At 36.8% G+C, this 26,260-nt stretch overlaps 1 protein-coding gene across 1 annotated transcript in view; it reads left to right on the top strand.

Annotated features, from left to right (window-relative positions):
• The window catches only part of GRID2 (glutamate ionotropic receptor delta type subunit 2), a 502,073-nt gene extending 489,895 nt beyond the window's left edge, over positions 1–12,178 (top strand). Inside the window, exons 12-13 of the mRNA XM_008707154.2 lie at positions 9,493–9,659; positions 12,102–12,178. Of these exons, the coding sequence (XP_008705376.1) occupies positions 9,493–9,659; positions 12,102–12,114 (180 nt within the window). The 3' untranslated portion in view covers positions 12,115–12,178. The remainder of the gene's footprint in view (positions 1–9,492; positions 9,660–12,101) is intronic.
• Positions 12,179–26,260: the final 14,082 nt, after the last annotated feature.

Here is a 26,260-nt window from a genome sequence, read left to right as displayed (position 1 = left end):
GTACTTATAAATTTATAAATCATCATAGGTTTCGAAAGCTATTATTTTACTATATATGTTAATAATGCCATTTAAAAATTCTAAACATAAAACAAAAATATTCAGGTTATTTATTCAGTATTTTTTATTGGATACCTAAAAATGGTAAATTTGACTGTATGTAAATTAGATATCAATAAACCTGACCAAAAAAACTTCTTTAATTACATATTTACATATGTATGTAATTTTCATAGAAGTATACATGTAACTACACATGCTATTTTTAGAGCATTAGGTTTCCTTTACTTTTCAGCTTGGCTTTCTCCCATTCTTCTCTCCTCCTCTACCTTCACTCATATTTTTCTATCCTCAACAGATAACCAGCAAGATATATTGTATTCTTCCATATTTTTCTCTAAACACCTCTAAAAATACAATTATATATATATATGTGTGTGTGTGTGTATATATATATATATATAGTCCCACATAGTTATAGAATTTGGGGGTCATTGTTGATTTTTAAAATGAGATTACATTATAAGTAATTTCTGCACCTTGCATTTTTTCATTCTGCAAGCACATCATAGAAATGCTTCCATGATGGGTGCCTGGGTGGCTCAGTCAGTTGGGCAACAGACTCTTGATTTTGGCTCAGGTCATGATCTCAGGGTTGTAAAACTGAACCCCGTGTGGGGCTGTGTACTTAGAGTAGAGTCTGCTTGAGATTCTCTCTCTCCTTCTTCCTCTGCCCCTCCCCCTGCTCTCTCTTGCTCTCTGTATACAACTTACCACATGCCGCACCCTTTTCTAAGCACTTTGTATGTTATTAGTTCACTGAATACTCAACTTAGGAGCAGGAATTCTTATTCATTTTCAATTCACATGCTCAGACTGATGCAGAGAGGCCGAATAACTAGTTCTCTAAATAAATAAATGAATAAATAAATAAATAAATAAATAAATAATGAATATTTTAGAAAAAGAAATCCTTCCCTGATACCTTGTATTGCTCTAATAGATCCTCTTAATGGTTCCATAATGTTTCATGGCAGGAACACATCATCATTCTTTGATTAATGAACATTACCACTATTTTTAATTTGGTGCCACAATAAACAATGATCCCTGTACATAAACAAGAATCCTTGTACATTAATCTAAAATTTTTATTTCTCTTGGGTATATTCCTGGAAATGGAATTCCTGGGCCAAAGTCATCTATATATATATTTTTTTTTTTTTTATTTGAACAGATGTTACTTTTGAAAAAGGCCATTATTTTCTCCCTTCCATTAGTAATATGAAAGAATACACTTTTCAATTCCTCTCCGCCAGCAATATGTGTTAAATGTTGTCAGACCAATAGATATAAAGTACTGTTATTTTATTTTGTATTCTCTTAATCACTAATGCATTTGGGTATTTTGCATATGCTTGTTGGACATGTCTATTTGTTCTATTTAGAATTTCTTCTTCAGATGCTTTATCAATTTTTCTTTTGCATCCTCTATTCAATGCTAGTCACTCAGTTACCCCCCACACCCATCACCCCACCAGCAACCCTCAGTTTCTTTCCCATAGTTAAGGGTCTCTCACATCATTATCTTTTTTAAATCAAAATATCTAAGACCTAGAGTGATCATTTTTTGTCATTGCCATTATAGGACACCTAATTTTACTGTAGAAAACATGATCATTCAGATAAATTCTGAAATAATCAGCTCTACACTGTAAAGGATCAACTCACCCATTAAGAAAATTTCCTCCTTTTGTTTACCACAGCACATTTTATTTGAAACCTCAGAATCAAAACCACAGTGAGATACCACCTTACACTAGATAGAATGGCAAAAATTAACAAGTTAGGAAACAACAAATGTTGTCGAGGATGTGTTAAAAATTAAATTAGCGTCATCTTGACGCCAAGAACAACAATCAATCCATAGGCAAAGAGCTGTTAACAACCATGATTACAGTGCACTTAAGTTGCACACTTACATCTCAGCGCTTGCAGTGATACAACAATGGATGATTGATTATTGTGAACAGCAAGTTACAGTTGCCAACAGTCGAGGTCAGGGGGAGAAATATTGATGGCAACTGCAGAAGGCAGATAAGCCATGTCATATCCACCTACTACAAAAATTGTCACTCTCAGCCCCTATCTTTCAAGCTGTGGTATAGATTTTGTACCCCCAACAACAACAACCTTCTGTACCCATTGCCAAACACCTGGACTTTTTCCTCCCAGGAAGTTCCCCTTGATGTAGAGCTCCCAGGGCTACAACTGGGGCCTCCCAGCCCAGCTGGGATAGCTGTCATCCTAATCTTTCCATTTGAGCCTATAAGACACGTGAGCATTTTCTCTTTCAATGTATCTGTTCAATTTTTTGGTTGAGAAATTGAGGCAGGTTTGTCAGTTTGTAGGGACATAGATCTTCTTAGATTCACGATTGAATCTGCTTACCTATTCTGTTTATTATTTTGTTTAATTAGAATCTTACCAGTACCACAATGCTGTTTTCCCAAAATATGTTCTACTTGTTCTGATTCATCTTTCCCGAAGTGTGGCACTTACTATGTGGATGGTCATTTTTCTTTGTCAGTTCACGGGAACTCAAGTCTGATTGTCAGAAGTTGAACGGTTCTCTCTCCTTGTGGGCCAGTAGTATAGAAAAAAGTGATTCACGTATCTCCCTCCTGAGGAACCTGGAAGAAGCTTGGGCTCTCCCAGTCTTCTAGTCTGTCCCAGGCTCCATGAGGGGAGATCCGTGCCCACCTATTCAATTCCTTCCTGGCCATTTAAAGGCAACAGAACAGACATAACCATGGGGACAAAAACCTAAGGAAGAAGGGCAGGAAGATTTGGATCCAAATTGTGGAACAAGCATTCCCCCAGATTTAGTTTCTTCATTGGCTTTCCTGGAGGTTCGACTGTTTTTTTCAGACATTCACCCTCCCTAAAGGAGAGATTTACCAGTTTTTTCCCACACAAAATTATCCAGAACTCCAGGCCTTGCTAGCCTTCTGTCTTCTAGAGCCTAGTAGCCATTTGTTTCAAGAGAAAGTTGTCAATGGAGGGTAAGGTAGCTGTGTTCAGTTTTTCACATTCCCAGAATGCTTTAATAAACTTTAAAAAATTAGTATTCCAATAGCATCAAGAAAGAGAAGCAAAGATAAAATTTAGAGGTAGATATACTGCTTCTTTTCTAGGTTAAAAAAAAGATATTTTATAAATAGCTGATATTTATTTTAAAAACATTCATACCTTCCTTGTGAAAATTTGTGTCCTGTAATCACTGTCTTGGAGCACAAATTCAAATTTCAAAATAATAGCAGGTAAAATATGGTAGGCCAACAATTAAGTCAGCAGTAAACAAAGCCATATATATATTTTAAAAGTCAGTCTTAAGCACTAAAGTATGGACTTGAACATGATTTATTTTGCTGGATAAATTCAGAAGAATTGATGAATGATGCTAAATTATTAATTTGTTCAAAGTGGGAGAGGCCACCACCTAGAATCATATGCCATAAATATTAAAGCCATCCCATCTTAAGGACTTATGTGGGCAATGAATTATAAGGACCACTATAGATCGATTCTGGGTTAATCATAACTCTTTGTGCCTGTAATTCACAATCACTTTATCCCCTACTGACCATTACTTTAGATTGTAAAGAAGTTAGCAGGTTGGTGTGCAAAGTTAGAATTTATTTCTCCCACATTATTCTCAGGCCTTTTGGTATTTATTTTGTGAGCAAAAATAATAATTTTCCATTATGCAGTCTTTATTTTAATTTTTAAAAGCTTTGCTTTGGTTTTAATCCTGAAAACCTAAAACACTTAGGTAGCAATGGTCATAAAATCAGTAGGCTTCAGGGGTCCAAAACCATATAAACCAGATATTCATTCATCCCGATGATTTTTTTTTTGGTTGAAAGAAATTTTTTTTTCTTCCAAGTTTTTATTTAAATTCCAGTTAGTTAACATACACTGTAATATTAGTTTCGTGCATAGGATTTAGTGATTCATCACAAACATACAACACCCAGTGCTCATCACAACAAGTGCACTCCTTAATACCCAACACCCATTTGACCTATCCCTCCACCTACCTCCCCTCCAGCAACCCTGTTTGTTCTCTATAGTTAAGAGTCTGTTTTATGATTTGCCTCTCTTTTTTCCCCCTTATGTTCATCTGTTTTGTTTCTTAAATTCCACGTAAGAGTGAAATCTTATGGTATTTGTCTTTCTCTGGTTGACTTATTTTGCTTAGCGTTGTACTCCCTAGCTCCATCCATGTCGTTGCAAATGGCAAGATTTCATTCTTTTTTATGGCTGAGTAGTAAGCAACCTGTTCTTTAAAAGCTTAGCTTTTATCTATTTTAATAGTGTGATCACATAGCATTTAAAAAGTTGCATTCTTTTCTTGGCTCTTGTACTACATTCCATTGTTTTTATTTATATAAATATTATTTTTCAAACTAGATCAGGTATGCCTTGAAGGCAAAGTCTACCATATCTCATGCATTTTTATATTCCTATCGCAAGTATCTCCCAGAAATTGATCTTCAATGTAGTGAGAAAAACCTAGAAGATGACCTTGAGCTCAAGTTTCAAATCTACCACTAGTCATTGGTATGACTTAGAACAAGTTCTGTTACCACATCTGTGAGTTAGGCATCATAATATCAGCTGCCTCACAGTGTTATAAAGAATAAATTAACTTATGTGTAAAGGGCATTTTTTTAGGAATGGAAAAAAATGCTTTATAAGTGTTAGTTATTACCGTGAGGAAGAAATGGAAGACAGAGGGAGGATATTTTTTCTTCAGTGAAGGGATATCTCATCTTATCCTTCAGCTTAAATGTCATCTTTCCATAATTGTCCCACCGATTTTTTTTAGTAAAAAAGAATCATCATCATTGATGTATCTTTACAGCTATAGATTTTAAAGTGAATTTTTAAGGAATTTGCTAAATTAAAGATTTGTGTGAGAAAGAATATGACCTCCCAATTAAAACCAAAGTCCTTGGGATAAAGTCTATTTGTTGGTGGTGTAGGCTTCTGCAATTTTTGCAGGAGATGGCTGCCTAATGAATTGAAAACAAAAGTGATTTTAGCATTAGGTCATGATAGAGGTGTCAGAACAGGGGTATTCAGGACGAGAGGATTCTACAGAGGAAAGGAAATAGGCCATAATCCATAGCATGGTGAGGAGCACAGGTGCAGGTTTTGAAAATACATTTTCCCATCCTTCGGGGCGCCTGGGTGGCACAGCGGTTAAGCGTCTGCCTTCGGCTCAGGGTGTGATCCCGGCGATCTGGGATCGAGCCCCACATCAGGCTCTTCTGCTATGAGCCTGCTTCTTCCTCTCCCACTCCCCCTGCTTGTGTTCCCTCTCTCGCTGGCTGTCTCTATCTCTGTCGAATGAATAAATAAAATCTTTAAAAAAAAAAATGAAAATACATTTTCCCATCCTTCACTTACTTGGCAAGATATGCAAATATTTGAGAAAATAACATGGAATTTTTATAGTTCTTCACCTGACTGATGGAAAATTGCAGAAAACTAGAAGGTTAAAACAGTACATGAACAAAAAAAAAATGGTTTCCAAAGAGTGTCTATGTTTAATCAGGCACTAAAGATAAGGAATGTAAATATTTGGGGTTTTCTTGTATAACTATTTCAGTTACCAGAATATTTAAGCAGGCTGCCCTGATTCCCCAATGAAAATTAAGTTTTCCTTTCTTTAAACCACTTTAATATTTTACGCTTTTTGTATGGTACATACTACAATGTGCTTTATGTTACAGAAAGCAGTTACTTATCTCCAGTACTGAGCTGTAAGCAGCTTGAGGGCAGGAGCCCAAGCCTTACCTTTATATTCCTTACAAACCCCTTTAGGATCTTCAAATTAATGCATAATAATTGTGAGTAAAACGGAATTCAAAGAAAGATTCCTGTAATAATATTGTGGAAATGAAACAAAGCCTCGTATTATCTCAGCAATGAGAAATCCATCAAGGCTCCTGGCATCTCAGCTCTATAATAAGGACACAGGTGTTAAGCATTAGCAGCTCCCATCGTCCATCAATCACCACAGCATTCTGGCATCTCTATTTTAGGAACCAGAGATTGATAATATTGGAGGTAGATGCCATTTTTGGATTCTTTTCCCTTTCTCATAAATGGGACTGGAATATGATGACATAAAGCTTCCGGATGTACTTTCACCCTCGTTTAACCTGCTATGAAGCACTCAGTTGGCATGGAATCCATTGTTAATAAGCCAATGGCCCTCAATGTAGCTGCTTCTCCAAACATGACTTCAACAGCAAAGACTAGTTGAAATTTTTAAGTAATATCCATCACCTAGTCAGATGGATGAAAAATTTAAACCTTCAATTGTTATTCTGTTGGAAAATGACTTTAGGTTTTGTTAATGAGTATTTTCTAGATAGCTTTAACCTAATAGTTAAAAACCAAAGGACAATGATTGTATGTTTTAGTAGTTGAAAAAAAAAAACGGATATTTTTAAAAGCTAAAATAGTTTGGGTTACTATGCAACATTTCATTGGTATTGCTACAGGCTATAATCATGCTCTTTTAATGGTCCCCCTTTTAAAAATGAATTCATAATGCTTTGTAAGATTAGAATTATTAGAAACATGTATATAATGGCAATGATGATGTTAATATACATTTAAATAGAGCTTTACGGTTCACAAAGCAGTAACAGCAATGCTAGAACACTTTTCTAACAGCAAAGCAATATGTCCCCAACTGGGGAGGTCTCTTGAGGGATTTAAAGAAATCCAAGGGGATCCAGGAGGCCAGAGTGGCTGTTTGAAAGAAGAGGATAGCAAAAATCAAAGTAGGTTTTTAGAGGAGGCTTCAGGGTCACTGCTATCTCTCTGTTACTATAGGTTTAGACCCAGGAGACTAGAAGTAAATATGAAAGTTGGTGATTAAGGGTAACTGAATATACCACCCCAAAATATGCTACTTTGGTATATTGATGATTTTGAGCTGTAAGCACTTGAAAAACAGCAAATGCAGGGAGAGGCTTTCTCTAAACAACCCTTATTTACGTAAAATCCTCTAAACATAAATCCTCTAAAAGGAACTCGAGTGTCATAAATCCCCTCCCTCGGAGTTTCATGAACACAGAGTGACTCTGATCACAGGAGAAGAGACTAGAAGTGAGCACCACATCCAGACAAACTTTTTTGCAAAATATCACATCTCCCATGTATTCCACCAAAGGCCATTCATCTTTCATAAACATGATTTACTCTCCCCTAAGAGGCCTACTTCCCTGCCCCCGGCCCTTTCCTTTCCAAATAAGATGGCTTTTAATCCTGAATTCTAAAGCCACCTGTTTGAGTTACTCATTTTCCCCAGGGTTCTCCCATGTATACATGAGGTATACACGTTGATAAAATTTTTAAAATAAATACAGATAGTTAGAGGAAGTAGTATCAGCAATATGAAGGAACAGGAGGTCCTCTCATAGAAACAACAATTTGGCAGCCATCCATGAACAAAATACCTTTGTGAGAAATTTGGGATCCTAGTTGTGCATCCCTGGCAGAATCTAAGACTGAATAAGAATGCTTTCAAGAGGCACACCTGGGTGGCTCAGTCAGTTAAGCGTCTGACTTGATGTCAGCTCAGGTCATGATCTCAGGGTCTTGAAATCAAGCCCCACGTCGGGCTCCACACTGGACATGGAGTCTGCTTAAGATTCTCTCTCTCTCTCTCCTTCTACCCCTCCCTGCCCTCCTCTCTCTCTCACAAAAAAAAAAAAAGCATGCTTTTAAGAGGCAGGGCTATATCTCAGTGCTTGGTCAACCAACTGTTATCCTGTCTGCATTCCTGAAAGCAGCCTATACCCTCAGGACTTGACTCTACTACTATAAAGGTACAAGACAAAGATGCCCATTCTCACCACCTCCACTCAACATAGTACTGTAAGTCCCAGCCAGAGCAATTAGATGGGAAAAAGAAATAAAAATATCCAAATCAGAAAGGAAGAAGTCAAATTATCTCTATTTGCAGATGATAAGATCATATGTGTAGAAAATCTTAAAGACTAAACAAAAAAAACCCTGTTAGAACTAATAAATGAACTCAGAAAAGTTGCAGAACACAAAATCAGCATACAAAAATCAGTGGCATTTCTATATACAATGAACTCTCCGAAAAGGAATTTTTCTCTTTCCTCTCATCAGATTTACCAGAAAATTACTTTCCCCTCCAATAAATAAATAAATAAATAAACTAGCTAACTCACTGAATATTTGATTTAATTATTCTTTTTTTATAATAATATTTTTTATTATATTATGTTAGTCACCATACAGTACATCCCTGGTTTTTGATGTAAAGTTCGATGATTCATTAGATTTAATTATTCTGTTTTTTATGAATTCATTAAATTCTATATTTATAGATAATATTTTTTAAGATTTATTTATTTATTTGAGAGAGAGAGAAAGAGAACATGTGCGTGGGAGTGAGGGGGTCGCAGAGGGAGAGAACCCCCGAGCAGACTTCCCGCTGAGAGGGGAGCACCATGCAGCCCCAAGCTCCTGACCCGTGAGATCACCACCTGAGCTGAAACCAAGAATTGGGCGCTCAACCAACTGAGCCACCTAGGGACCCCTATATAATATTTTTAAATTTATTTTATTAAGATTGCTTTTTATTTTTGATACATTTGTAATTTAGGGGGGAAAGTCACACTTTTAAAAAAAGATAATCACTAAAAGGTAAACAACTCAGAATAAAGTTATGTTCCCTAAATAATGATAGAGAAGATTGTATAATTATTTGTTCCTCATTGCAATGCCCACCAAAGGGGTTTCATCGAAGTCCAGCTGCAAAATTGCCATAGACCACACTTGGCAACAGATTACCTTGGAATAGCATAAGTTAGGAAATACATCTCCCGGTAGGGTAGTGTTGATTAGTTTTCTTCAGTGTGACTTGGACTTGGACTTGGACTCATTTGGAACATAGGTCACATGCAAGGAGATCATACCTATACTAGGTGGGTACAAAAGCCTGCCTGGCTTAGAAGCCTAAAGGAGCCAGTCTCTTGCAACAAGTTCAAAAGTGTAACTTCCAGGTCCCCAAAGAGAGAGGTCCAATTACAGGAATGACTGCACTCAGAAAAACTCAAAGACATAGTTTCTTTCCATGCTTTATTGTTCTCCCAGTCCAGGTGACATTTACTACTCACGGGTCATTTTACTATAAGCTATGCTGCCTAGAAACATAGTTAACATTCTAACTTTATCACATTTCCAGGAGAACAGAGCTGTAAATTAACCAAAAGCCATATTCTCATCCAGAATAGGTATTTAAGAAGATAGGTCCTAGGATGTTTTACACAATTAAATATACAGAATTGTAATATGCTTTAGCCTATCTGCATTATTTAAAATTCCAAACTTAAATCCTATTTTCCTCTTTTGTTCTCCATATTTTCGCAGGTAAAATATGGAAATTATGCCTTTGTGTGGGATGCAGCCGTATTGGAATATGTGGCTATCAATGACCCAGATTGTTCATTTTACACCATCGGGAACACGGTTGCTGATCGGGGATATGGAATCGCACTGCAACATGGCAGTCCTTACAGGGATGTTTTTTCACAAAGGTAAGACTTGTGTGTGGTCCAAATAAGAAGAGACAAAAAATAGAAAAAGAAAATGCACTTGGTTACTCTTGCAGTTTTATTACACTTGTTTTCTTTGTTTGGAACAGGATAGTAAACAACACCAATAAAAGGTAGTTATAAATGTTATTTAATAAGACATCCTTTCCCTAAAGCATGTACTGAAATATTATGTTTCCATAAAAAGGGAAAAATATTGCTGCATAGAACTGGTTTTACTCTTTAAAAATTGATATACAAAAGGAAGTAGTATGTTAATAACTTCTTTAGAACTTAACTAGCAGTTTACTCTCTGAATGTTAAATATCCATAGATTTAGCAAAAGTAGTTCATTTCAAGAACATCAAAGCATAAAATAAACTTCAGGACCAAGTCAAAGTTCTGATGAACTGAGGCACATAATGATAGGGATATTTCCATCTGAATTTTGCACAGAAAAAGGATAAGAATTTTAGAGTCCCTCATGTGGAGTCAAAGTACATGAGACTTTGTCACGGAATTAAGGGGGTGGGTTATTAAGAAATTATACCCATCCTCAAGTTAGAATTTTCTTACATAAGTTTTTTTAAGAAAAAAGGTTTTGAAGTGTATACTTTAGATGAACAATGTATATGAAAGACTTGGGCCTGCAAGGCACTCCGAAAGATCACTTCATTTCATTCTACTACCAAACAAGCGTGGGCCTAAGGGACAGCAGTATCTTTCAGTAGGAGTATATTTCATTTGACACTGATAGTGCATTTTGTTTATTTTCTAGACATTTTTTCTATCTATTTTCTAAAAGCAGTGCCAGACCAAGAGGGTAGTAGCAGGTAATACTAAGGCCCCAAATTTCAAACTATTTGAGTTGCATTCCTCCAAATTTTAGGATAGCAAAAGCCAGGTATTTTGTTTTAAACAAAAACAAAAACAAACAAAAAACTAGGTCAGTAGTCCAGAATTTATGTTAAAACTCTTCCATTAGCTAACAAAAAAAATCTAGGCCTCTCTCATCTACAAAAGCGGACGTTGGATTAACCCCAAGGTCTATTAGTCTGCCTTTCTGTGTAGCAAGCAACTCCCAAGCATCAGTGACTTTTTTGCATTCGTGAAACATAAGGCTGTGATTTGGCGAAGTTGTGCGGCAAGCTGCAGGTCACCAGCGGGTCTTCCTGGGCCACGTCTCATGCCAGGGCCAGGCTGAAAAAGTGGCCCTATCTGAGACAAGCTGTTGTCATGACAATGAGAAGCTGCAGAAGAGGCTGCCAGAAACCTGCAGTGTTTCCTGCACTTCTTGCATGGATGTGGCATATGTCACATCTGCCCACAAACCACTCACGAAAGAGTCTCATGGTCAAGCCCAAATCGATGGAGTAAGGAACTGTACTTCACATAAAGGCAGGGGAGTAAATAACTATGAACAATAATATAATCTACCAGGGGTCCCTTAGGGCTCTAAAAAAATCTAAAAATGACAAAAATGAAATAAGCATAAATTGGTAAGTAAAATATTAAGGTATAAATAATGAATAATCAATAAAAACACACTTATTGATGAGTAGATTCTAAGGGGAACAAACTGGAAAATCAGTTACGCCATAGAAAATTACCTGGAAGACACTTGAAGTCTAGTTGGAGATATGTGGCCCACACATGTGAAACAATAAACAATACAGACATTTCTATAAATGTGTGCTGACACTGATATATATGCGATATCAGTATTGCTTGTTTATATTGCATCAAGTTGTGTAGCTGAGATAGTGAAAGAATTGAATACAGTATGGAATAAAGAGTTAATCAAGGGAAACATGAAAGAAAGCTCTCCAGAGAAGGTGAGCCCTGAATCTGACCTTGAAGGATTAGTAGAGAATTGTTAGGCTGAAAAGAAAAAAAGAGATAATTCTTGGAGAAACAATGAAGACAACAGGATAGGAGGAGAGAGCAGAATATGTTGAAGAGCAACAAGGGCAGCAAGTTAATTTGAAAGGAAATTTGAAGGGTGGGAGTCATATCGTAGGCCACAGGCAGCTGTGAGAACCTATTGTCCATTCTGGAGCCCAGGAGTAAAATGAATAGGACAGTATTTAAGGGGGGGTTAATCTAGGTTTGAGATGAAGGATGAATTAAGATTGGCAAAGACTAGAGCAAACCTGGAAGCATGAGACAAGGAAGGCCGAGTCTGGAACTAGGCAACAGGGAATGAGGAGGAAGAAACAAATAGAGATACTTCTAGGCAAAGAGGCACACCATAGTTTTCATTAACTTAGAAATGAGGGTGGAAAGCATAATGGAATGAAGGAGATGCCAGGGTTTTTGGAGAAAGACCAGCAGAAAAGCCTACTGGATACTGAACATGAGCCATGTCGTTGAAAAAAGGATTATTTATTCCTTAGTTGGGGTTAATTGGGATTTTCTTCACTACAGATTTTTTTTTGTTTCCAGACCTGATTTCTAGATCTTTCATGCAAAAGAAGAAGCCAATAAAATCAATACACAGACATAATAGCAATTAAAGAAATATTTAATAAATCACACTAAGTGTTCTGTTTCTTATCCTCCCTGTAGTGGTTCACCTAAGGGAGATTTTAATTCAGAGAAAATCCACTCCAGTGAACTGGTGAAAAATTATACTAAGCATTGAGCATGATTTTTCCTTTGATTTACATTATGGATATAGACAATTTAAATTGTCCCTTTCTGTGGAGTTCCTGAATAATGACATCTGTATCCTGGTTCCCTGGACATCTGGAAGAAGAGAGATCCAGGAAAGACGCGTGATCTGGCAGTCGTTCATATGCAGCTCATCTCGTTAGACACGTGCCACAGTGATCGATGACCCCAACTCTCTCCCTGAATTCAGAAAAGTTCTGCTTTCATTTTCCTATGCTATGGCCATTAGGGAAAAGAGATCGCTTTTTTATAGACTGATTTAAAAAAATTATAAAGACCATAACATTTAATCATTCTAGTACACCTTAGAAATTATTATAAATAACTTTATTACCTCAACTTATCCTAGGCCCTTGATTACGCTGGATCACTGATTGCTACTGTAATTACTTTCAATGAAAATGAAAGTATTCAGGGTGATTTTTTTTAGTGGAAGATTTTATTTATTGATTTATTTATTTACTTATTTAGAGAGAAAGAGAGAGTGGGAACAAGGGGAGGGTCGGGGGAGAGAGAGAATCTCAAGCAGACTCTGTGCTGAGCGCAGAGCCCGATGAAGGGCTCGATCTCTCACAACCCTGAGACCATGACCTGAGCCAAAATGAAGAGTCGGGTGCTTAACCGACTGAGCCACCCAGGCACCCCCAGCGTGATTTTTATGTAGTAAACACTATTTCTTAGGTTACTATATATCTATACCACAACGTACAAACATTAAAGTACTTAAATATGTAATAAATATTAATATATAAAATAAACGTTATATGCTGATATGGTAGCTACATGTATCATCTACCATCTGCCCAGTATCTTATATGCCTATATCCTTTAATGACACTCCAGAGCAATCATATGAAATGTTGTACATTTGCTTATTACACACTTGCATATTACTGCACAACTGTTATACCATGGATGCATTCACTGAGTAGATGGCCTGAGATTTGGCAAGCGTTAGGTTAGGCATCAGAAACATGGGCTGTAGGAATATATTCACTTTTACACTTGCACACGCAGGAATGACTTTTAAAGACCAGTAAGTGCTACAGTATATATAATCATAGATTTGGATAGAGGAATTTTGTTTCCTTGGTGTGCATAAATTCTAGATAACTTGGGAGCAGAAGCTAAAGTATTTATACAATCCCATCAGATAGGTCAGAGTTCTAGTGTGGTGAATAACGTTTGCAGTGAATTCTCCAACACTGTTCATCAGATGTTTATGTGGCCATTGTCTTGTAATAGTTCTTTGTATACAAGAATTATTAAGTCAAAAGTTGTTAATTAAAAACATTTAAGAGTAGAAGAGAGCTGAGTTTTTCAGTGATATCATTATGCTTTTAATAAAGTAAACTCTGGTGTTGATTTTAGAATCTTAACTATTCATAAAACTAAAAATGTGATAAAAATATTTATTGAACATTTAGTATGATCTCATCTTTGTTCGTAAATCTTAGTGGATATCAAGGAATAATTAATTTATGAGTTTAATTTTATACTTCATCGATTAAAAAAATCTCTTTTTGCCTATTGGCTTCTATCCCTAAACTTTAGGAATGAACCCCCTAGTCACAAAAACAAGGATGTATTTCAAATTGAATGATTATTTTGTTGGATTCATGATATTGGTACAGATGCATAAGTAATACTTCAATTTAGTCACAGATTTTCAGAATTTTTACAAATGGAATGATCAATACTTCCTTTATTATCAAGGAGGGAACTAGTCCAAAGGAGTAAATTACTTAGAATCACAAAGAGCAATAAAAGTGAAAAAAATTTCAAGAGTCCTAAATCCACGTCCAGTTTTCTCATCGTCATGCACCCTGTCTTCCCTCAACTTTTTTTAAAAGTATATAAGAATCATATTAAACAGACTGTATCAGGCACCTGGGTGGCTCAGTCCATTGAGCATATGCCTTCAGCTCAAGTGATGATCTCACGGCACTGGGATCAAGTCCCCCCTCGGGCTCCCTGCTTGGTGGGGAGTCTGCATCTCCCTCTCCGCCCTCCCCCCAACTTGTGCTCTCTCCTGCAAGCGCTCTCTGTCTCTCTCTCTTGCGCTCACATGTGCAAAATTAAATAAATAAAATCTTAAAAAAAAAAAAAGACTATATCATGTTACCGTGTGCCACATTTTGAGTTCTTACATTTAACAGTCTGTGAGGGAAGTACTATTATTATCCTCATTTTATAGACACAGAAACTGAGACATGATGAGGTAAAGTAATTTTTCCCAGTTCACAAAGCTACTGAGTATTAGAGCTGAGATTCAAGTCCAGACAGGATGGCTCCAGAAATTGTCATACACTTTTAACAATCTGTATTTCAAATAAGTACTTGGGGATTGCCTTTCTCTCTCTCTCTCTCTCTCTCTCTCTCTGCCCCTCCCTCTCCTCTTAGGGGCACAGAATAGAATTAATTGTAATCCTTGATATATGAAATACTTTCATTTTTGGCCCATAAATGACTACTTTTATTTAATTACTTTTGAATTCCTTGAATGCAGCCTATTCTGTTGTTGTTTCTTCCTTTTGCATTGTTAACTGTTAAAATATCTATGCTTCACTTCATTTTTGTTTTTCCAAGGCCCTAATTTCCAGAATAACCTGGAAGGGCCAGGCATGCATTTTTTTAGTATAGTTTAATTAACATACAATATTATACTAGTTTCAGATGTATTAATAATGATTCAGCATTTATGTACTTTATGAAATGCTTACCACAGTAAGTATAATTACCATCTGTCACGGTACAATGTTATTACAATATTATTGACTATACTCCCTACGCTACACTTTACATCCACATGACTTATTTTATACCTGAAAGACTGTACCTCTCCACCCCTTTACCTGTTCCACCCATCCCTCCACCCACCTCCCCTCTGGTAATCACCAGTTTATTCCTTGTATTTATGAGTCTCTTTCTGTTTTGTCTTATTTGTTTTGCTTTTTAGATTCCACATATAAGTGAAAGCATATGGCATTTTTCTCTCTCTGTCTGACTTACTTCACTTTGAGTAATATCCCCTAGGTCCATCCATGTTGTCACAAATGACAAGATTGAATTCTTTTTTATGGCTGCGTAGTATTCCATTATGTATATATGCCCCATCTTCCTTACCCATTCATCTATCAGTGGACACTTAGGTTGCTTCCACATCATGGCTATTTTAAATAATGCTATAATAAACATAGGGATACGTGTATCTTTTTGAATTAATGGTTTTGGTTTCTTAGGTTAAATATCCAAAAGTGGAATTGCTGGGTTGTAGGGTATTTCTATTTTAATTTTTTGAGGATCCTCCACACTGTTTTCCACAGTGGCTGCACTAATTTACGTTCCCACCAACAGTGTATAAGAATTCCCTTTTCTCCATATCCTCACCAGTATTTGTTATTTCTTGACATTTTGATACCAGCCTCTCTGACTGGTGTGAGGTGGTATTTCATTGTGGTTTTGATTTGCATTTCCCTGATGATGAGTGATGTTGAGCACCTTTTCATGTCTGTTGGCCATCTATATGTCTTCTAAAAATTAAAAATAAAAAAATAAAGGTCTGTTCAGGTCCTCTGCCCATTTTTTTTTTTTAAAGATTTTATTTATTTATTCGATAGAGATAGAGACAGGCAGCGAGAGAGGGAACACAAGCAGGGGGAGTGGGAGAGGAAGAAGCAGGCTCCTAGCGGAGGAGCCCGATGTGGGGCTCGATCCCATAACGCCGGGATCACGCCCTGAGCCGAAGGCAGGCGCTTAACTGCTGTGCCACCCAGGCGCCCCTTCTCTGCCCATTTTTTAATCAAGTTATTTGGTGTTGAGTTGTATAGGTTCTTTACATATTTTTAATATTAACCACTTATCAGATATATCATTAGCACATCTCTTTTCCCATTTAGTAGATTACCTTTTTGTTTTGTTGACAGACTCCTTCACTGCAAAAGTTTTTCAGTTTAAGGTAGTTCAGTTGTTTATTTTTACTTTTGTTGCCCTTGCTTGAGGAGAACAGATTCAAAAAAAAAAAAATTGCTAAAAGATATCCAAGAGTTTACTACTTACGTTTTTCTTCCAGAATTTTTATGGTTTCAAGTCTTACATTTAAGTTTTTAATCCATTTTGACTTTATTTTTGTATACGGTATGAGAAAGTGGTCGAGTTTTGTTGTTATGCATGTAGCTGTCCAGTTTTCCCAGCACCATTTATTGAAGAGACTGTCTTCTCCCCATTGTATATTCTTTCCTCCTTTGTTGTAGATTAATTGACCATACAAGCATAGGCTTATTTCCGGTCTCTCTATTCTATTCCATTGACCTATGTGTCTATTTGTGTGCTAGCACCATACTGGTTTGACTACTATAGGTCTGCAGTATTGTTTGAGATCTGGGCGTGTGATACCTCCAGCCTTGTTCTTTTTTCTCAAGACTGCTTTGGCTATTTGGGGTCTTTTGTGATTCCTTACAAGTTTTAGGATTATTTGCTCTGTGAAAAATGCCATTGGTATTTTGATAGAGGTTATGTCAAGTCTGTACATTGTTTTGAGTAGTATGAACATTTTAACAATATTAATCTTCCAGTCCATGTTGGTGGTGTATCTTTCCATTTGTGCCATCTTCAATTTCTTTCATCAATGTCTTATAGTTTCCACAGTGTAGGTCTTTCACCTCCTTGGTTAAATTTATTCCTATGTATTTTATTCTTTTTGATGTAATTGTTAATAGAATTGTTTTCTTAATTTTTTTGGCTAGTTTATTATTAGTGTATAGAAATGCAAAATATTTTTGTACATTGATTTTGTATCCTTTGAATATATTTATTAGTTCTAATAGTTTTTTTGGTGGAATCTTTAGGGTTTTCTATATATAGCACCGTGTCATCTGCAGATAGTGACAGTTTTACTTTGCCTTACCAATTTGAATGCTTCTTTTTTCTTTTCCATGTCTGATTGCTATCTAGATTCAGAAAAAGCATATGAGATCCTTTTCTCTACCTCTGTCTTAATACTTCTTACAGTTTCATTCTTGGGTCCTGCCTCATGTTGGTAAGCCCCTTCGGTTCAGGCGTATGTCTCTACATCTTTAATGGCTACCTTCATGCCAGCACAGAGTGACAAGACTTGATGAAAAAAGATCTACCTAACTTTTTGATCAAAGATCATCCCATTTACTTATATCTCAATAAATTAAATACCTATTCTTTGTGCTTGTTAGTATAAAAAGAAAAAGTCTTCTATTTTCTCTTATCGTAATAATTTTTCTTTCTTGGTTTCTCCAATTTTTTATATAATGAACAATAAAAACTCAGAAGAAAAAAGAAAATAAACACAGAACATGTCTACCTTTCTTTCCAACTCCCTGCTATAAGAACTTTTATGCTTTCATTCCCATAAGGAAGTTAGGAAAGATTCCTTTAACTGGAAACCACAGAGCCCTAATCCTTTTATTCAAAATAAGAATGAGGTACTTTTAAACCACTTTGTTCCCTCTTCAGAAAGAGAAAAAAGCTGATTGCCCAGTTAGCAGTTCCAAAATCGGTCAACAACTGGCTTAACCTCTGCACTCAGTTAGCTGGAAGGAGCTCTCACATAGACGCTTATAATCAGAAGTTAAATGATTGTTTTCCCTTTAGACATACAAAATATATACTGTCCCTTGGCTCTGAGAGTACGAGTGACATTATCAAGATACCTATGTAAACATTAAGCAATATGAACTTACACATTAAACTGGTATGGATAATAGATGCTGAAAAAAAATTAGATGAAAGGAAATCATTGCTGAGTAGAAAAGAAAGATTTTATTAGACTTGAGCTAGAAGCTTCAAGGATAAGGAGAATTTGAATATGGAGACAGGTCCGGGTAAGGTACTCAGGAAAACATGAGGAAATCATCAAAATAAGAAGCCATCTTGTGTTGAAAGGACAATGAGAAGGAACGATTTGACTGAAGAGAATATTGGCAGGTGAATACAGTAGAGAAGCTAAAATTAAATGTGACACACCAGGGTACTGATATCTGCTATTTATTAGGTACCTACTATGCTGAATATTTAATGTATTTCATATAGTACTTGCCACAACTCTGCAAAGTGGGCATTTATTCATTGCATTTTATAAATTTGAGGAAGCTGAGACTCGGAGCTTAGTATCTCACCAAAGTCACACAGTAATGACTTGTGGAGCTAGGACTCAAACCCAGGCTGGGGCTTGTGTCCTCACTCAGGACCCCACACCAGCTTTGTGAGGCTCTGGGGAGAACATCTGGACACAGGAGCATTTGAGGGATCCAAGGTGTTGGGTTAAACAAGACAGAGCTTAATTGAGAAAAGCATTACAAGGCTGTTGTAGTGTTCCAGCTGTGAAGCAGTGAGAATATCCTCAATGAGACTGAGGAGAAATGATTAGAAAAAAGGTACCATTTGAAGAGGGATAGAGAGGAGTTGGTGGAAATGAGAGGACCCAGGATCCTGTAAGGGAAAGGGTGTCAGATTCAAGTGCTCACAACAGCTTTCTCTTGCATTCTCCTTCCAACTCTGATTTTTCCTTTTCAGTTACTTATTGCAAGTGTTGCATCAGCTCAATTTCACCTCCAGGAAAAACCAACTGGAAAATGATTTCTAGAAAAGTGATGATGAGTTTTAAAAAATGTAATTCACTACCCAGGGGATATTTATTTCAAACAACTTTTCAGCTTGCAGACTTTTGTTCTATAGTTGCTCAAATTACATTAACATATCCCTTGTGGTATTCTTCTGTCTCACACATCAGATACTATTTTAAAAAATAAATATGTAAATAAATTTTAGAAAATACACACACACACACACACACACCACTGAAACCAACAGGTTTCATCACATCCACATTTTCTTTTCTGGATCGAGAAAACAAGACAGTTCAGATGGTCATGTTTATATACAGTAATAAAGAAAAATGTTTCAGGAGTTGCAAAAAAAAGCAAGAGGACATGAAAGATTCACTTTCAAATAGAGACTGGAGTAGAATAAAATAATCATATATTTGTACATATATTTTTATTTAAAATAACAACATATTTTAACCAGTAAATGGTTCTAATGAAGAACCTAAGTAATTTACATTTGTTTCAGCATTTGGCCTAATTAATATGGGGTGTAAGTACAATTGTTGATGTTTCCCATATGTAAATATTTCAAAAATATTCATCAGATGGGCCCTGTATGATTTAAGATTAGTTTTACTAATCTTGTAAAGCAGTAGCCAAATTTTAAGAAAATTGCCCAGCTTTACTCTCAAGGAGCAGACAGCATTCTCAAAGCTGAACACAATCCCAACCACCAGACAATGCAATCCCATGGAGCAGATTTTGAAGTGTTACAAGATTCTATTTTCCTTGTACTTGCATCATACGGCATTTGGGGAATACTTCATCCAAGGTACAAGAGTACTTTTCTATAAACAACCATCTTTATTAGACTTTTCTGAAAGAAAGTACTGAGGTACAGGGAAGATAAATGACTAGTGTGATGTGCAGAGCAATATTTCAGCTGAATAATGAGCCCACGACATTAGACCAAGCCGCTTGGCAAGAAGTCGGATCAGCCTTTCATTATTTTATACGATTTGGGCTGTTTCTAGATCTTAGTAAGTATGATTTCATTCAAAAAGCAGTTGTTTTACAAAAAGCATAGTTATTATAGTGGTATAAAGTAGGTGTGACTAAAGGCTGAGTTTTTAACAAAACATTTCAGAACTTAAAGCTACAAATGTGTGTTGCACTTGAAAGTACACGTTGCACACACACACACACGCCTGAGAGTCAATTATAAGCCTCTCTCAGAAATACTATAGAATTCTAGTATAACTCTATTATACTTACATCACATTTTTCTATTCAAAGCACTCATCTTACTCGCCAGACTTAGCCCCACATAATTTTTAAAGGGAAAATTTGATGTCGTTGAGGGTAATCAGCGAATGTGGTTCTTTTTTAATAGACCCTTAAAATATTGTAAGAACGGTAACAGCATGGGAACAAGCACGTGGGCTTGCATGATAATTATGTTGATAGAAGGAACAACCATAGAAGGAGAGATAGGAATGCGGCTTTGGCATGCATTTAGAAGAATTCACTAATTTTACAAATGTAAAAATCGAGAAGGGAAGTTGGGTTACCTGCCCAGAGTTGAAACTTAGGTCAAGAAACAAACAAGCAATGTAGGTCAGAACATGCCCTGGGCATCACAAATCCAGTCTCCCAGTCCAGGGTTCCACCCCTACCCGTTCTGCCATTCTCTTCGTTTAAAAAATCAGTTTTGTATCCCTAGAATTTACTAGTAAAATAAATGTTTTATGTCTACTCTAAAGGAGCAGGAGTGCTAGCAAATATGTTTAACAGGGCCATCGACATGACTAGAACACCTATTTAAAAATCATCATTACTTTATAGATATGCAGAAAAAGTAGCACAAATAACGGGTAAGATGCTATGGATTGTGTTATCCCTAACTTACAGAGAAGTTATATTGTAGCCTAAAATAATAGTTAATGATCACTGAAGACATACTGTGTGCCAGGTACTATTCCAAGTTCCCTAACTATATTAAGTCATTTAATCTTCACAATACACTTATGAGGTTAATACTATGAGTAGCTTCATTTTACAGAGGAGGAAACTGAGTCAAAGAAAATATTTTCAGTTTTCCAAAGTCATAAAGCTAATAAGTAGCAAAGCCAGGTTTGAACCCATGCTGTCCTACACGATGCTACCAGAGTTCCTACTATCATAGCTCTGAGCACATGCACCGGTGTGCCCCCGGGATAACAAGCATCCAAACTGTCTTCATGCCCGCTCAGGTAGCCACTTTCTTGCACACTGAAATGCCTACAGGTGATTTCCAGAGGCTTAAACAGCACGCCAACAGCGAAAGTCCTCCTTTACCATGAGTGGGCAGATCCATTTGAAATTGAAGCTGTCTTGTACCAGGTGATCAGAAGGAAACAATAAAAGGGTTGAAAACGAAAAGCTGAGGAGGATACTGTAGTTATTTTCTCTCTCTTACCCTCTTTTGTTACAAACAGCTTAAGACCGTACTAGACCAAAACTTCAATTCTTACTTCATAGAAGTTTTCATTCATCATGACTTTTTAATTGGTGTAATCCATAATCACCTCTTATCTATCTCATTTCATAGTTCTTTGGGAAGCTCAAAAAAAAAAAAAAACTAACATTATACTTGGTCAGATTGTCTATTCACATGTCAAATTCTTCCTAATTTGAAATAGAACCTACTGTTTTTAGAACAAAATATGGCTAAGATAAAAATATACAGTTTCCATGTGGAATGACATTTATGAGTTCACACAGCCCAGAATGACAAGTCTAACAGAAGCACTAATGATTTTTGTCTTAATGAACATAATTTCCTGCTTTAGCACCAACTTCAAAAAGAGACAGATAGATACACCTCAAAGTGTACATTTGCTTTTTTCTTAATAATCCGTTTTACAACTGTCATCTTATGAAGCTATTTATGTTTGAAATAGTGTTCGTAACTATTGCAAATAATTGAAATCCAACATTTTTATTTTATATATAACTGACCTCAGAGTATGTATATAAAAATTGTTGCCTTCCAAGAAACAACAATTGTTGGAGAGGATGTGGAGAAAGGGGATCCCTCCTACATTGTTGGTGGGAATGCAAGTTGGTACAGCCACTCTGGAAAACAGTGTGGAGGTCCCTTAAAAAGTTAAAAATTGAGCTACCCTATGATCCAGCGATTGCACTACTGGGTATTTACCCCAAAGATACAGACGTAGTGAAGAGAAGGGCCATATGCACCCCAATGTCCATAGCAGCAATGTCCACAATAGCTAAATCGTGGAAGGAGCCGAGATGCCCTTCAACAGATGACTGGATTAAGAAGTTGTGGTCCATATATACAATGGAATATTACTCAGCTATCAGAAAGAACGAGTTCTCAACATTTGCTACAACATGGATGGCACTAGAGGAGCTAATGCTAAGTGAAATAAGTCAAGCAGAGAAAGACAACTATCATATGATTTCTCTCATCTATGGAACATAAGAACTAGGATGATTGGTAGGGGAAGAAAGGGATAAAGAAGGGGGGGTAATCAGAAGGGGGAATGAAACATGAGAGACTATGGACTATGAGAAACAAACTGAGGGCCTCAGAGGGGAGGGGGGTGGGGGAATGGGATAGACCGGTGATAGGTAGTAAGGAGGGCACGTATTGCATGGTGCACTGGGTGTTATACACAACTAATGAATCATCGAGCCTTACATCGGAAACCGGGGATGTACTGTATGGTGACTAACATAATATAATAAAAAATCATTAAAAAAAAATTGTTGCCTTCATGATATTCTTACCAATGTTCCAGGGCCAGACATGGAGATATGATGGGAGGAGCCAGCAACCTGAAAAAGATATGATAGACTTTCTGTTCTGCTGAGGTTTTCTGTCTTTTCCAAAATAAGTTACATTTTTGTACTTAAACGATTTTTATCAATTTTCTGGGGGCTTTTTTCCATTCCTTAACCAAGATATCTATAGCACTCACCATAAAAGTAAGCATGGTCCTTCTACACAAATTCTCATGTTCTTTGAACTAATCAACATGAATTTTACTAATGAGAATTTCTTCTTTTCTATTTTTTTAGCAACCAGAGAAATTTGCTAAACAAATTACCTCCCAACCAGAATATATTCAGTAGAGTGCCAGGAATAGTTCATTAAGGTTGATGAGATCGAAGAGTGCAAAACGTGGGGGTCCTGAATATCAGGCCAAGCTGTGTGGGTTTAGGACAGGGGAATCACTGAAGAATTTGGGAAAGGCTAGTTATAATCAGTAGTATGCTTTTTGATCAGTCTGGAAAGAATGTATGCAACGAAATAAAGGAGGAATTGACTAGAAGGAAGGCTACCAGTTAGGAAGCCATTGCTGTATCTATAATATAAAGTACAGGAAGGCAGGGCTTTTTCTCTGCTTTATTTGAAGATGTGATCCAAGCATTTAGAAGAAAGCCTACCACATAGTAGATGTTTGATAAGTATTAATTGAATGAATGGGTGAATGAATCATTTAGGAAAAGTGAAATGCCTGAAGTAGACTGAAGGCAGTGGAAATGGAAAGAAGGGGAGAGATGCTTTAAAGGTAATGTTGGCCATCAACTAGACACAGAGATGGGGCAAAACGGAACCAAGCATACATGAAATCCTTAGCCTTGCTGGCCGGGAAATGGGGAAATGACAGAAGAGAAGCCAGGAAGGGAAACTGGCTTGAGAGTAAAACCAGTTGTACTAGTGAACTAATTTCGAACCTATGTGGGTCTTGACATGTTGAGTTTGAGGCACCAGAGGATGATGCATTCATATAGGGAAATGTAGAGACTGTAACAGACAAACAATAATGCAGGGTGGAAACCTGAGGGAGAGGCTAGAGAAGTGGATATAGACTTGGGCACATTCTCCATTAAGATAGCGAAAACCAGAGACATAGCTTATGGAGAAATCAAAGACATAAACAAGAAAAGGTTGAGGCCAATTGCTTTCAAATGTCCCTTTTTTGCTTTCCTCTCCTTTCCATTCCACAGTCACAAACCTAATTGAACCTTAGCATGTTGTGCCTAAGAGCACAGTTACTCCTTTCTTTCTAAACCTACTCAAATCTTACACGTTCTGTGGGTTCCAGCTCGTAGCCCATTCTCAGCTTAAGTCCTCCCTGGCAAAGTCAGCTCTCATCAGACCCTTCAATGTGTTTCTGTATTTTATCTTCTCTCTACCACCTATGTCACTTTTTTATTCATTTCTTATGTTTATACCTTGACATTCAAATACGTTCTAAATTCTTAGCTTGAAAAGAATAGCAAAACCTCTCTTATTCTTCCTTTTTTTAATCTTCTATGAATAGGTAATATATTCTTAGGAGGTATCCAAGAAATTCTTGTTAAATAATGTTTGAGGGGGGAAGAATCCTATTCTCACTTGTGATTACTAAGGCAAGTAACACATTAGAGAGTAGGATTCATGTTTATTCACTTGATCAACAAATATTTGTTGAGCAACTACATAGTGCTTCATACTATTTTGTTTTTCTAGAGAAAAAAATAGTGAGCAAGATTAACAAGGTTATTGCTTTCTGGGAGCTTACATTATACTGAAGAGTTGGTGGAGAAGACAGAATAAATAAGACAACAAATAGGATAATTTCACATTGAAAAGCATGCTATGAAGAAAACCTAACGGGGACGGAGAATAAAGACAGATCAGTGATGGGAACGGTCACAAAAGATTTTTCTGAGGAAGCAACATTTGACGACAACCTTGAATGTAAAATGTAGAGGAAGAGTATTTCTGTGTAAAACAAACGTAAAGGCTCTGAAGTGAGAACCAGCTTGGAGTATCTAAAGAATGGCAAGGAGTCCAGCATGACAGGGCGACAAGAGAATAGTGTGAAAGGAAAGGAAAGAGTTAGTCAGACCCAGAGTATTGTCGAACCTAGAAAAGCATAATAAACACTACAGATTTTTTCCAAAAAACAAAGGCAAGCTGTTGCAAGTTTTAAAAAGAGGAGTAGTTATTCCCTCTAGCTGTTAAGGTAGAGAAGGAAGTATGGTAGAGAGAGGGAGGGCAGCAGAGACAGTGAGCAAGAGTAAATGTAGGAACATCAGTTAGGAACCTAGGGCAGTAATCCAGGAGAGAGGCAACAATGTCTAGGTGTAGAGTGGTATAATTATGATGGTGAAAAGTGACAGGTTCCAGTCTATCATAGCTATAAAACTGATAGGGCTGGCAAATGATATGGACATGATGGGTGAGGTAAACAGAGGAATAAAGATAAGTTTTTCTTCTGAACAAATAAGTGTATGGTGGTTGGTTCCATTACCTGAACTGGTCAAGCATGGGCCAGAAGTAGGTTACAAGCCAGGAGAATTAAGACTTTGGCCTTGGGTTTAGTAAACTTGACATTTTTTATTAGACAGGAACTTAAATATAAATGTGAAACTTAGGAGAGAAAATAATAAGAATTACGATTTGATAGATAGAAGGTACTAATTATAAAAGACTTAGGCACTGGTTGAAGGACTCTGACCAAAGACCAAGTTCCTTCCACGTCTCCACCTATCCATCCTCAGTGGGTGAGATAGGACTGTCCTCAGGCTGACCTGCCTCTTGACAGGATGCTTATAGCAGCAACAGGGGTATCATGCTCCCCTGTTTCTTTTCTGGAGAAGAAGAACTCCCTCCTCTCAAGCATGAATATAAATCTATCCCTTCAGCTTAATAAGTTCATCATAGGTCATGTGTTTACCCCTGGATAGAGCAGATTCCCACAAGAATATATACTTATAGCTTAGACTCTCTGTCTAATGGGATGGAAGAGACATTGAAGAGTCAACTATAATGTCCCTTACAACAAATCTGAAGAAAGAACTAATAGGTATTAGAGAATATAAGGAACAGAGGAGAATGAATTAATAATACCCGTAAAAATACATTCATTTATTGCACATTTATTTGTGTTTCTCCTCTAAGGTTTTCCATGGACTAACTCCTTTAATCCTCACAACACCCTAAGAGAACGGTGCTATTAGTAAACTGCTCAAGTTACAGTTAATAAATGGCTAAGCTGGGATTTCAACCTTCGCTCCAGAGGTTACGCTCTTAACCAATACACTCTGACTAAAGGGGGAAAATTGAAAGAGCGATGATACCATATACTCAGTTGGAAAGTTGTAAATAGGAACGTGGGAAGGAGAGCAGTATGGAAAGGGAGTGTGTGCTATTGTTTGGTACAGGCTGAATTTGTAGTGATGGCAAGAGGTCTATCTGAAAACTGTTGAAAGTATGAGACAGTAGAGTGGGTTAGATGGGGAGAGATACAGATTTAGGATTTATCATTACAAAGCAACAAGGGGTGGGGGGAA

The sequence above is a fragment of the Ursus maritimus genome, unplaced genomic scaffold, assembly GCF_017311325.1.
Source record: "Ursus maritimus isolate PB19 unplaced genomic scaffold, ASM1731132v1 scaffold_8, whole genome shotgun sequence".
NCBI lineage: Eukaryota > Metazoa > Chordata > Mammalia > Carnivora > Ursidae > Ursus > Ursus maritimus.
This window is presented reverse-complemented; position numbering and strand designations above follow the sequence as displayed.